The sequence below is a fragment of the Pectinophora gossypiella genome, chromosome 5 (genome assembly GCF_024362695.1).
Source record: "Pectinophora gossypiella chromosome 5, ilPecGoss1.1, whole genome shotgun sequence".
In the NCBI taxonomy this organism is placed as follows: Eukaryota; Metazoa; Arthropoda; class Insecta; order Lepidoptera; family Gelechiidae; genus Pectinophora; species Pectinophora gossypiella.
In genome coordinates this window covers 9,095,193-9,109,864 of record NC_065408.1, presented here as the reverse complement: position 1 = coordinate 9,109,864, position 14,672 = coordinate 9,095,193, and the positions used below count along the sequence as shown (strand labels likewise).

General features: G+C 38.9%; 1 protein-coding gene across 11 annotated transcripts in view; it reads right to left on the bottom strand.

The window, feature by feature from the left end:
- LOC126366721 (protein still life, isoform SIF type 1) overlaps nt 1-14,672 on the bottom strand; it is a 95,563-nt gene that overhangs the window by 15,058 nt on the left and 65,833 nt on the right. For all 11 annotated transcript variants that reach the window (XM_050009931.1, XM_050009928.1, XM_050009925.1 and 8 more), the window contains 6 exons: nt 12,814-12,996; nt 11,042-11,242; nt 7,254-7,478; nt 5,510-5,696; nt 5,224-5,338; nt 3,720-3,874 (listed from right to left, as the gene is read on the bottom strand). In XM_050009931.1, coding sequence (XP_049865888.1) covers nt 3,720-3,874; nt 5,224-5,338; nt 5,510-5,696; nt 7,254-7,478; nt 11,042-11,242; nt 12,814-12,996 — 1,066 coding nt within the window. The remainder of the gene's footprint in view (nt 1-3,719; nt 3,875-5,223; nt 5,339-5,509; nt 5,697-7,253; nt 7,479-11,041; nt 11,243-12,813; nt 12,997-14,672) is intronic.

The following is a 14,672-nucleotide window of genomic DNA, read 5'->3' as shown; positions in this document are numbered from 1 at the left end:
CAAGAATCCACCATTTGATCACTTGCACCCACGTTTGATAGCCTATCCTTAACTTATTTGCCATATAGGCTGCCAGACAGTTTATTGCCAAGTATTAAAACAGACTCCACATTAAAATAAATTCGGACAGAATTATGAAGTAAACAGTCACGAAAGAGCAGATAATGTTTCCGAGAATAGTCGTCGATTAAAATAATGTGCTGTTTCAGGTAGAAATAATCGTACATTGGATTATATTTTTCTTTATTATCATTTTACCCCTTGTAAATGTAATCAAAACTGAATGAGCACCAGAGTAATATGTCATCTATCCCTATGAACGTGAACACAAAGACAATATGCAGGGGAAAAGCGAAAAGGCCAAAAAGGTCCCGCTTTTGTTTTTGCTGCCCGTCCGAATCATTTTTGTTTTAATCTGGGTGGGTGTCTGGTTTTCACGACTGTGAAGTTCAGCAAATACATTTTTAATTTATTTATAAGTACATTTATCATGAAATGGACAGTATAAAAGAGTTGTAGATCTTAAACGTGGCCAAAATCTGAATGCATGCGCGAAAATTTAACAGCTATTTACTAAGAGCTTATATTCCTGAGAATGAATATTTTCAATAGCCTGCTATCAAAGAGGCGCAGGCCTTTCAATATCATCGGAGGAAATTACGATGTTCGTGAACTTTCATGTAGAGGCTTTATGACAAGAAGTCGCACAATGAGTTTTTGGTGGGTTTGAGTCAACAGCGGGCAGCGGGGCCGACAAACACCCGGGGGCTGGGTCACGACCTTTATCCGCCGCCGCCCGCGACCACCGCCGCCGGTTGTTTCTGTTTTAAAATTAGTTCCGACAACAGTTTACAGAGTGCTCTCCGTTTGGTCCGTTCGACAGTCCGATATTTTCTAACGAACCCTTTCTATACAGATTGAAGCCAACTAATTGGATCACACCAACGAAGCATTATGTGATCGCGAGTTTCTGGAATATTTTTATTAAACAATTTTTGCAATAGCATTGCGTGTACGAAATTGTTTGCCACATCTGGATAGCAAAATGAAATATACTGCGAGTTTTGCACAAAAGAATAATGGAAAGGGAAAAACTGAGGGCTTTTTTCGATTCACATATCGAATACGCATCATTAGAAGAGGGCAAAATAGGAGTCTCGTTAGGCGCAAATGTCATAATAAATATCGTGTTTGCGGTGGCGGGCGGTGGCATTGTCCCGTGGTCGGTCGCGAGCCGTCCCCGCCATCCCCGTCGTCCCCGTCGTCCCCAGCCATCCCCAATCATCCCCACCGCTGATATAGCTGTCATAAAACAACAACTACACGTCGAGTCAATACGTCGACATAATTGCCTCTTATGTTGCAGGAATACGACCGCTGAAATAAATCATTGCCAGCGTTACAAGAGCGTGGTGAATTTCGGATCAGTTGCTGTACATAATGACCATCGCAGTAAAACTGACAGCTACAAATAAAGGCTCAAAGAGATGAAAAAGGCTTTGCAGCAGAATTACTCAGAATTTTATTTATTTCATAAGGAAACTCATTCTGACTCTCCCTGAGTAAAATTTATAACGCTACTAAACAAATTTAACCGACTAAATTACGTTGGAGAAATAAAAGCTGCTAGACATTAGAATTAGAAATTTTGGGGACATTTTCCAGTGCTGTTTATTTTTGTTTTCTTAAATTTACTTTCATAATTCAGGTTTTTATCTTATTTTGATAGCACGTGATTATAACTAACGTAATTACGCCAAGTAATTATTGACAACACCGTATTAATAATCACGTTCCCAGCGATATGTACTCATTATCAAAGTTTGCTTATTTTAATTGCTCAAGACACTGCAACAATGTGCCAGCGAATCATAAAACTTACGTATAAGTACGAAGGACGCTAAGCAGGGGTAAGCGCTATAAACAGAAACGATATAACAACGATCAATAATCCGCAAACACCGGAGCCAGATATTTTTTTAATGTGGAATGCACAAAATATTACTGGCTTACAGCCACAATTCCGATTCGATAGATGTTCGGCCAGGAACGATGCCAAGTATTGCGGTGGAAGATTGAAGAGTTGCTTTTTAAGCGGCCGATGCGGAATGAAAATGAATGATGATGTCAATCTGCCTGGATGCTTTAATGGACTAAGATTTATACAGTGTAAGCAGCAACTTACGACAGGATTTGAAGAGACTAAAATTAATGAAAGTGAAATTGTGATTGCTTGTTTTGGCAAGGTAAATCAACCTTCAGTATTATCATAAACTATCGGCCACCTGCGACTTCGTCCGCGTGGATGACGGTTTCCGCGGTAAAAAAATCTGTTCTTTTTTTTAAATTGGTAAAGCCTGCGTATTATTCCGATGTATAAGTTACATTATTGTAAAGTTTCATTAAAATCCATTCAGTAGATTTTGCATGAAAGAGTAACAAACATCCAAACATCCATACTCACAAACTTTCACATTTATAATATTAGTTAGATATAACATATTTATCTGTGTACTAGGTATGAATTAATTAAATCAGCTGTAAAATAAATAGAACAACAAACGAGAATGTAGCACTCGGAATTAATTAGAGAATTCATTACAGCGTTAACGCCGAGAGGGTGGAACAATCCGATAAAAATATCATAGAATATCGTCAGGGATAATGATGACAGAAAATGCTCTTCCCATTGTTCTCATATTCAGTGAGACCTTGCACGTTCCTTGTAATATGTATACCCGTGATATAAACGTGTGTCGAAAGATAATAAATAGATAGATAGATAAAATCTTTTATTCAGGGTTAGATATATACTTAATGCCAAAATCACTCATGTAACGGGATGAAATATTCGAGATAGGAATATTCAAAATTACAAGTAAGTTGTAAAGAGTCGATAGTCAATAGCCACAGGGTCCGTGGTCTAGATAAAACGGTTGAACAAGGTAATTGAATGATCGTCGGCAAACTGGTAGCTTATGTCGAGCTTCGAGCGCGGACTGGCTAGATATAAAGCTGTTACATCTAAAATGTACTTACAATCTCGACGGAGAGTCAACCACTTTGAGGCTTTTTGAAATTATTTGCACATGACATGTGATAGTTCGAATTTCGAACTATTTACGAACTTCGAAGAGATTTCGAAGAGTAGTTTTTAAAGTTGCGTATACTAAAGAATGTATTAACGGATTAAGCATACCGCTAGGTATCTAGAAGGAAGAATATATAATGCCATGTGTAGTTATAGATAGAGCACGTTAGCTGGCTAAAAGTAACTAGACATAACCTGCATAATTTGTAGCTTGTGTAGCTGATGCTAAAAATAACCATCCAGCTATTACGCATACTTCTGTATGCGATACGATGTGCTGATACGCTTAAACGACTAGAAGTTAAATTGTCGGGCAAATGTATGTCAAGGAACTACTTTAACTTACTTTTCTGTTCATCGTATTACGAGTATTTTGAAACGAATATCATGAATGGTTGAGGGTTGTCTTATTGACTTGTGGCTTAGTCCATCCATTAGGGATGATGGAGATGAGTTTAGGTATGTGTATATAAATACTTACTCCAAGCAGGCGCCGATGAGGCCGGGTATCATGTTGGAGATGGCGGACGGATCGCTCGGCGGGGCGGGTACACCAGCAAATCGATTGTGTACAAGTAAAGTTGTAGGACGAAGTAGGGAATGTAACAATATAGGAAGAGGGACTTACTCCAGGCAGGTGCCGGCACGATGAGGCCGGATATCATGTCGTCGGAGATGGCGGGCGGCTCGCTCGGCGGCGGCGGGCACACCAGCGAATCGATTATGTCGTCGGTGGCTGCGCGCATCATGCCGCTCAGCTCTGGCGGCTCCGTCCGCGACGACCTGGCACACATGAAAATTGCTTAAAATCAATTTACTATGCCACCTTCGTACAACGTCATGTGAAACTTTCCCGATAATAAAATTGGATGCAAAGGCTCCGATTTCGTAACCCTCGCACGAATGGAAAGAATCGAAAGGGACGCCGTGATGTACACATCGTCCTTCATGTAATGTGTTAATTTTATTCCGGCGGGTTAAGATTATATGCATAGTTATATATACAACTTGGATAGGCCTTCTGTTCCGAGTCGAGTCGAGATCGAGTTTTGGTCATCTGAGAGTGATTCATTTTTCTAAATTAGCATTTTGTAGTTTATCTTTGCTCCAGTCATCTCTCCCAATTGCTTAACATCTGCTCACGATGCCGACTCCAAATAAAATTTGCATGCGTCGCGTGTCTCGAAAAGATCGCGAGTACACTCTCCCGAAAACAGCACTGAATACGTTTACGCTCGGTTTTTGAAATAACTTTTGTTGTACTAAATGTTTACTGTTTCTTGTTATTATATAAGGAGTGATTATAGTAAGCACCCGTTTATTGAGAACTGTGAACGTGTTGTTTAAAAGTAAGTAGATAAGAGTGTTTCATAGGTAAACTTTTCAATAACAATAAATATGATGTTTTATAATTGAGTAACTAAAATATACTTTCATTGTTTCTAAGGCGAAGAACAAACATTTTGAATTATGAATGTCTAAGTTCCCTAATTTATTCCCGTAAAGTTTATGACTAATAGCACAACCAACGCAACAGGAGAATAACGGCGGATGTCTTAGGACCGGAACGGCTTTATCATGTGCACGGGGCAAGATAAAACTTACAACAATGATATCATGTAACGAGTACTTTCGAGATGACATTTGTTCGGGAACATTAATTCACACCGCGCGGGAACGTCGAGAAGCTCAATTGCGAGGCTCACAATAGGAGACTGAGGGCCGCAGGGCGTAGGGCGCAGGGTGCAGGCGAGGGAGTATGTAGGTCGCAGCGAGCGCTTCAGTAAACTCGTCGCGGCCGCGAAAGGTCAGGTGTATGAGGGCGGGAAACGCCGATGAACAGACCTCCGCCCGGCCTCGGCACACTGCCGCACTTCAGCTTCCGTTTTATTAAGTGCTACTACGGCGCCCGACTTCCCGTTTCCTAGCTACCTACCATACTTAAAAAAACAAAATGGCCTACGAAACATTTTTAGTCACAATTTCCCTTCTGCTGCAGTGAATATTCTAATTCGATGTAAACGAATTCGACGCGCGAGCTTCGCTTGATTAATGAGCAGCTGTTAACTCGGGTGACGATCGGCGGATTTGCATTCACATGAAAAATCAAAAAGTTAAAACGAAATTCTCACCTCATCATCATGACGAGGGAGAGTTCCTCTTGCAGCACGCTCTCCAAGTACATCATATCTAGGTCAGATACGATCGCTCCGTTGATCACCATTATCTCGTCGCCTTTGATTATGCCTGGCACAGAAAACAATCGGAACTCCAATGTTTATTTGTACTTTTTGCAAGGGAGTATTAATGGAAAAAATCCGATGCGGATTAAAAAGGGAAGTCAAAACAAAGCGAACTGTAGGTACTGTTAAATGTAGGTATATAAGTGTTTGAGTAGGTAGGTATAGCAATGGTTACCGTTCTGCATGGCGACGCTCTTGTCCTCGACGCGGCTGACGTAGCAGCACAGCTCGTCCTGTCGCTCGGCGTTCTCGATAAGCTCGGCCTCCACGCTGAAGCCCCACATCTGCTCCAGCGTCGACCGCTGCAGCTCCACTTGATACAGGATCTTTGCACACACTTCCACCACTTCGTGTGTATGCAACTATGACGAAAAATCGAAAGAGAAAACGTTTACGATCTTATAAAGTTTAGGTACTAATTAACTGAACCGTGTAATAAACTGGAGTAAAAATCCTGAAAAACAAGTTCCAGCGTAAATATTTTCATGATGTTTTTCAAAGGAATTTTTACGAAAGTTTCGTGAGTCGCTCCAAGAAATATCGTAGAAGCTGTTTTAAACGGGCCATAAAGATGGGACGCAGCGACAGCGGCGTGAAATGTGAATGCGAGACATAGTCATGATTACATGGAAGATAAGATGACAGTTTGTGAGAGGGACACATATACCCAGACGAGAATATATGTTGGGGATTCACTACAGTTACCGCCGGATCTCCACTCGCATTCGCAGTCAATTTACATTACTGGGCTTATTCGTATTCACTTCGATGTAGCGTCTACACTACAAATGTGTTTCCTTTCCTCAAATACATACGATAAATATTTCCATTTTGTTTCTGGTCTAATAAAGTTACAAAATTTGTAATGCCGCCATATTTTCTATTTGTAATATTGCTCATCGAATACAAAAGTGAGGGATACAGTTAAAAATACTCCGATGTACTTAAGTAAGGTCCTGTCTGACCTCAATCACAATAAGGGCAGCGTTGTGCCTATGCAAAAACGTTTTAAACCTTACACCGTTCAGCATTTATTTAAATCGGATGGCGATTCAAAACCCCGGACTAATTAATTTTAATTAATTCATAAGACTGGTCAAAGTTTAGCCATTGTACGTGTACGATGATAGTTAGAAATTTTGGTATTCCGGCAGAAAAGGGAATTATTTATAGATGTAACGTTAATAAAACATCTGATCAGAGCGAATGTGACAAGTGTGTGAAAGGTCCCGCGGCTCGCAGTATGTGAATAAAATCAGTGACGGAATATGCGCGCTTTGCTGTCAGACCCTACTCACCGGAACCACGGTCACAAAACACTTTTTCTATATTATTTCTACATTCAGTCTGTTCTCTACTGTTAGAGAGTCCGGAACAATTTAATTAAAAACAAGCCCACGTTTTGCACCGTGTCACTCTGGTATCAGAATAATTTTACAAGCGCTATCAAGGAACGCAACGCCTCACTTCCTGTTTCCTCATGAAAATGTAAATTTTGTAAGTTTTTTAAAATAAATTGTTCCGGTGGGTCGCTGAAGACAAGGGAACATCATTAACTAAATTACTTACTGGTGTTGTTTGAATAGAATATATTTTTGCGATATCCTTTAAACAAAATAGCGATTTTAAATACATATCCACAAAATATTATGTAAGTAATATAAAAATGTTTACTCAAAGTAGCCTCCTCACAAAAGCTGTAGCAACGTACAAGTGTCATACAAAAGCGTAGGTAGCATTAATTTGTCGGAAATATGGAAGCACTCGTATAGAAAATTTACGTTATGCCTGAGTAACATTGTGTTTATAAATAGTTGACACTCAGCAAATTCCATAGATATTTGTGTTTAATATAAATTAAGATGCTAAGACGATGTGTGGTGCGGGGAACGCTTATAAATATGGTGTAGCGTACTCACGTAGGTTTCGATGAGGTCGCTGCGGTGTGGCACGAAGTAGTTGTGGTCTTCCATGTCGCGGCGTTTCTTGACGCGCACGAAGTGTTCGAGTGGGTTCAGCGTGCGGCGCGCGCATGCCGACGCCAGGAACTCTTCAACAGACATGCCTTCGCGCACGCCAACCGTCGCCGTCGTGCCCTCAGGCAACGACACACGCACCGCCGCCTCGCCCTCGTCTCGTGACATCTGTCCGAAACCATACATTTACCCAAACACGACACAGGCCAACCCTAGTCGAGCGCCCGACGCCACTAACAACCTTCCCTTTAATTAATAGATTACCCCACTTCATTCTCTACTCTACTAATCTTATATTCCACGTAAATTAAACAACTTGCCTCTCCTAATAAGACTCCTCCTCTTAATACTTCCAAGTTCATAAAAAAAACCCCGGTTACACAGAGGGAGATTTAAAGAAAGTTTCATTGTAAGTTTTTTACCATATATACCATAGAAAATTGTACACTGCTTTTTAAATTTTGTTTCGCATGCTTTGATGTACCGTGTCTTGTGCGAATTTCGAACATCAACCAAATATTTGGTTGTAAATTTGTGAATTAATACCTAAACGGTCAAACGGCCGCTTCGACACGACATAATGAATGATCCTCAGGGATCGGAGTCCTAAAAGCCGAGATACAATTTGCTCGGGGCGTGGCAGTGCCGCGTACTGCTTTGACTCGATCGACACTTCCTTTCAAACAGCCTTTGGCATTACAAGTAGTAAGTATGCTGAGTTTTGTTTTGATACATAATTAGCATAATCGAACTCGTTGTATTGTTTGCCTTTTCTGAGTGACTTCACGCGGCAACTAATTACCTCGCCCCAGAGTGAAGAATAAGTTATAGGTATGCAGATTTGTTAGAATACACGAGTAAAATTATGTTGTAAAGTAAAGAGTTGCTCATTTCACACCCATTTTAACACGCGAGCATGGGTGTAATAACCTAAATTGGTATAATGTAATTCTGTCTCTTTTAACATTTAGGTGGCTATTATAATGCGCGTTTTAGCTTTTGATAGGGCGAAGTTGAAGCTTACAAAGTTGCACTTTAATTCATTCGGTAAAATTAATGTGTAATGAATAAAATGAGGGCGCGATATCTTTTTATTACAATGGACGTTTCTACGAAGCACTGTAAAGTATTAAATTCGTGACATTGTACAATTTCTAACCCAGTAGAAAGAATTTTACGGGAAAATGTGAAGTAGAGGACAAAGAAGAGTTAATATTCATGGATTTGCCCGCATGGGATTACTTCATCCACCGCGTCATCCATCAGTCACTATCGAGGGTCCCTCTATTTTAATTTATACATTTTCTCTTAGGATTTTGCTTTTTGCCAAATAGAAGAGACGACTAGGTGGTGTTTGAAATTAATTTGAAATTGAAATTGACTTTTAAGTCAAAAAAAGTCAGTGGAATACCTGTACGTTCCTGTGTATCCTCGGTCAAGTAGACATTAAAAGAGCATTATGTTTCTCTCTAACTTGTTTTGATATTATAATGATGTATAATACCTTTAAGTGTAGGTACATTATTATTTTAGGCAAAGTATAGAATCATTACATAACATAACATAAACAGCCTATATACGTCCCACGGCTGGGCTCAGAATCATTAACTTTTGTTTTTTGAATCAGTCTAAAAGATGTCCTAGATAGAATTAACAAAGAACACTTGAACTCATAAAATAGAGACTTAATCAATCTATTTATAACAATTAGCTACAATTTGTTGAAGAAACAAGAGCGAGTGCTTAATGAAAGGCAATCAAGGCAACCGGAGGAAAGTAATAGTCTTTTTTCGTGACGGTGTATATTAGGGTCTTGTCAAGTTGGGCTGCACGCCACTACGGAATTTCTATATTGAGGCCGGTTTTTAACTGACAAGTAAGTATGACAAACCACCAAAAATAATGAGTAGTATAATAAATGAACATTACAAATATGTAAAAGTATATTAACTTTATCCACGTCTATTTTAATAGACACAAAAAAATATGACAAAAATAAAATAATAAAAAGAAAGTCGTATTAAATTCTGCGTGAAATTTCAATCTTTAATTTACGAGAGTAATAAGACGTATCTTATTACCGTATGGAACGTATTCCCTCGCAGGGAGGTACATTTTTCACGTATCTGCAGATGTGAAGCCGCTTGCTCACCGCCACATCCGGTCCTGCGGGACTTGGAACTCGATACTTCGCACGCAAAATATTTTTAGTCGCTACATCGCGATTAAAATGGAGTTTTCAAAATTGGATCGCGATTGAAACTTATGGAAAATTCAACTTTGGAATTGAGGGAAATTTTGTAATGTGAATGCCCCTATTTCGTGTTAGAATATGCCATCTTAATATCGAATCTGTTTTGAACACGTGTATGTAACTTCGATAATCACCAAGTTTGAGACTGGTAGTCGGATATGCTCAAAAATAACGTTGCTGTTAATGGGACCCTATGATTAATGGTAGATGGAAAGGTCCATTAGTCACTGGTAGCACATTTCCGCGCGTTTTCCGTTATCGATATCTTATGGAGTTTATCGTATAATTCTCGACTGTCACCTAAGTACACACATGATGTTAATGTAGTCAATATGGCATTAATACTTTAAGTGCTTATGCGTATTGCTTACTAATGCGTCAAGTTTATGATCGATCGAAACGAAATCGCGAGAGTCCCGAGTATTTGTCATAAACAGTAAGAAACGTGTGAATAAAAGTGGGGCGCTATATAAACTTTGTGTTAATAAATATGATATGGACAAGTAAGAAACTTGATCTTTAAAATTTTAGGTAGACCTCTTAAGTAGCTATTACATCATTTAGGAACAAAAGAACGTACGTTCTATTACGTCGCAGGTAACGTTTGATGCACCTTAAAAGGATTTGCTATAACACGTTATGACACGTAATACAAATAAATAGTACTTAGGCTAAATAGAAAGAATTGGCTAGATTTACTATGGTTAAAAACGTAGTCATGTAGAAATAAGAAAGAAAAGTAAGCGTGTCACTACTCTGCAGCTCTATTACGAACATTCCGTTCCAAATCTTGACTAAAGGCTTACGTCATGTTCCAGTTAAGCACTTGGTTTGCCGCACCTCCACTTTCCGCCCGGTGTGTCAGCAAATATTTTTCTTTAGCGAAATGTGACCTATCGCGAACTACTGTTTCCCATTGCTTTACAAAATGTTAGAAACTAGTCAGTCATAGCGTATAAATTTAATATAGTCAGCCATAGAAAATATAGTCACCGTTGCCCTATAGTGAAAACCATGTAAGCGACTGTGGTCCCACTTTTTACCTGGATGGAAAATAATTGAAAGAAATCGAGGTTTTGTTAAAGAAAATAAGTATTTATGTATACATTTTTGGGATAATATTTGTTTATGTACACTCTAATTCTATTTAAGTAATTTGGTATTATTCGGGTTCGTGCCTCACCCAACAGGGTCCACATAATACCAGCCGTGCTTCACGCCCTTTTATCTCAGGACGTCCACCACGACCTTATGATCATTTCGACGAACATCCGTTTTGCTTTTTCTTGTAATTCTTTTGTGATAAATTTAAATGATGTTATTGTCTTGATTTTGTGTGTGGCGTCCTTTTATAATAAACTATTTCTATTCTATTCTTAAAATCACATAGGAATTAGATTTATTAGAAAGTCGTCTACGTAGTTTTTGCTATAAGGCACCATTATAGAGAACAGTCTGACATAAGAACGACACTAACCTGCATGGACCGCCGACTGGATCCAGAGTTGGAGCGCGAGAGGTTGGGCGCCCTGCGCTTGGTGGCTCCCCGGCCAGCCAGCAGGTTGTTGAGCAGGGATGGCGAGCGTGCGCAGATGAACGCGTGGAACGACGACACCGTGAACACACCCAGCTTGTTCAGCGTGCTCTTCGTGCCGCGAGACACGTGGGTCAACAACGACTGCACCAAAACAAACCCCGTTACACCAAAAGGAGGTCTAAACAAGCCACATCAGAGTAATTCATTTAAAAAGCTACATTGCAATTTGACATTTGTAAATAAAAGTAATATTTAGTTTTTTAGGTGAATTGCTCCAATGTTGCCTCGAGATATCTTTTTCCAGCCTGTCTAGTGGGACACCACTAGACAGAAACTCGAGAAGGGAGGAAAAGGAAGAGGAGGCTTTCTCCAGCACTGAGACATCTAAGGCTAGAAAAGAAAATCTGACTCGTACGAGATTAGAACCCACAGTTCTCGTTAAGCCAGGGCTAGCGTGTTAGCTACACTATGTGTCATGTGCTGATCCCGTTACACTCCTCACTAGTCTCTCACTCTCACGCTCATAATCACTAATGAGGTGTGCAGAGCTATAAGTAATTAGAAGACATCTCAATCACTCTCGAAATACTAAGATATATATCATGAGTCATACGTTATAACCCACCGCCCATATTATAATAATCCGTCGTGTATAGAAACTATACAATTTATAATGTTTTTACGACATAACGAAAGATAAGTAGTTCAAAGCATTCTGTGTATTTTGTCCTCACATCTAATACTTTATACAAAGCATTTCCCGCAACGTTCAATAGAACTATGTACTTTAATACAAAATATTAAACTGTTCGCCGGAAATTCGCTGTCCACATTACCAAGAATTTAATATCACTGCATAAAACAAATGCAGCGTTTGTGTTCGAGCTCGGAAGGCGCAAGTTGAAACAAACATGAACACGGTTTCATTTATAGTGTGATATTGTTGACGTTTTCATTCGTTCTGTATAGGATAGTAATTTGTATAACGTGACATGGGTCATGACGTTACAGATTCTGCGCTGACCCCGGCTGGCCCCGCATGACTGCCTTCGGTCAGCGGAACTATCAATTTGACAACGGAGCCAACAAATTTCCTTTCTCTGTCAAGTCCCTTGACTTTTCGCATTCCCGTCTTATCATCGAATAATAACCGACTCACTAGCGACTTCCTATTATCTAGGAAATAAATATAGAAAACAGAAATCCGTTCGCAGTCGTTACCTTTCTTTGTCAGCTTGGCGAAATCCCCCGTGATTTGGATTTCCATTTCGCTATTCCATTTTGATTTACCCACCGAATGATTTTTCATGTTATGAGTGTGTGTGATGTAACTAGACGCGTGCTGGCGGATTGTTAACGGACGAACACATCATCATCTTTTCACATTTGGAAATTGCAGCGGAAATCCAATATCTTGAGCGATTTCCATATTCTCTCTAATAATGATACTTATTCCGTTTAATTCAAGCGCAGTGATCTTCGTCTATCGAGTGTGTTGTGAGGGGTATGGCAAACCTGAGCAACCCTGCTGTCAGGGTTATTATTGAGCCGCCAAAGGGCCCTGACATGGTTCTTGTAATGGCTACATTAGTAACTAGTAACCGGGACCAACGACTTAAATTGCCTTATCGTCTGATGAAACGTAATAAACACAGTAGTAGTTTGATGGAACTACAAATTAAAAAAAACTCATTTTAGAAAAAGATAATTACCTTAGGGTTAGGCAACTCTCCGCTCTGCAGGCTAGCCATATAGCAGCGCAGGCGGAACTGCTCACAGTGTAGCCGCTCGAGGTTCTCTTCCCACTGCAGCATCTGCACGGACAGCTGCGCACGAGTGTCCGGATCGGAGACCACCGACTGCTGCAGGTCCGCCATGTGCTTCAGCTTGTGGTCCTGGTAAGTGTTGTGTGTACATAGTAACAAACAGGTGTTTTATGGGGATAAGACTCACGATTGTAGCAAATAAGTTCAGAAGCGTTAAAGCAATATAATTGTATCTTTTTCTGAATAATAATAAAGCTAATATTATAAATGCGAAAATGTGTCCTTCTGTCTATCTGTTGTTCTTTCAAATCAAATATACTTTATTGCACACAACATACAAAACAGATTCACACAGAAAAAATTAAATTAAATTTAGAATGTTGTGCTAGATTGAGACTCAAGGAAGGATTCACTTAAAGCTCGGATTTCTAGACACAATATTAAACAATGTTAAAAATCCACACGGACCAAATCGCGGATGGAAAGCTAGGTACAGTCACTGTCCGAAAAGGTTTGTCAGTTTTGCCGCACATACTTATTTATTACCTCAGAATCATATCAGCACAGAAAATTTTGCTTAACTGCTCGATTACAAAGTTTACATTTGCTTGCAGCAACATTGTTTCCGTTTTCAAATAAATCGAGTTAGAAGAGGCTGTTGAACTAAAATCTACTTATTGCTTTGTCACTTGTTATTGTTATATGTATCCACTTATTGTTTTGTTACTTGTTGCTTATTTTTTGTTGATAAAGCAAAACATTATTTGATGGATGAAAAATATGATATTTATTACAATGTTAGCAGCTCTGTTGTTTGTACCGTACATTACATCTTTGTCCGGCCAAGTAGTTAATGCCATCTGCGGCAAATCTACAATAAGTCACGTCAAAAAAAAAAACGTACACGTAAACGTACATCGACGTCGATCGACGACGTTCCCCAAACACATAATACATAGCGTTGTTCACTTTTAACGTGATAATTACCTATTTTCTCATTGCTGGGGTACATAATTATTCAAAAATGTAATGTAATGGCAGAAGCATATATAAAACTAATTGTTGATTGATATTTGGATCACATTATGTATAGAATGATGTTGCTACCTATATTGCTTATCTTTATTTTGATCAGAATAATAATGGGTTGAAGTTGTAATTGTATCTTGGTGTAATAAAAAGGGTCATCATTTATACCCAAAAATAAAAAAAAAAGATAAAAAATGCATATGTCTGTTTTCCATGAAATTAGAAGTTTGAACGAAGAAAAATCTTAACAGCGCCATCTATTCTGTTTTTGGGGAACGCCGATAGAAAAGTCCCTCATTAAATAAGAAAATATAATCATAAAAATAATCCTCCATGGTCATACAAAAAGGACAACCAAATGTTATGTGGCATCCTTTGTTCCAAGGCCCAATAAATGTTTATTTCCTCAATACAACATTATCATCGTTGGCACAAGCCCAAGGTCTTCCGAACCTAATCCTTATTTATTATTATACTATTACCGTGAATCAGTCCCCGAAAATAACTATGATGAATTGTAATATAAAATCGCTGACTAGCAAATATTTTATTGCAATGCAATAAATATTATTTGTGATGCCTGAACAAAAAAGTTACTATTATATGTATAATATATATTTTTACGTAAAATACATAACTTATGAGACTGGATCTTCAAACTCATACCTACCTGCTCGATGAAAAACTTCATTCAATTGGGTACTTCCCTAAGTCAAAGATAAATTATTAAATTCTGATTACTAAATAAAGACAAATCTAAAGGTAACAAAAACGAT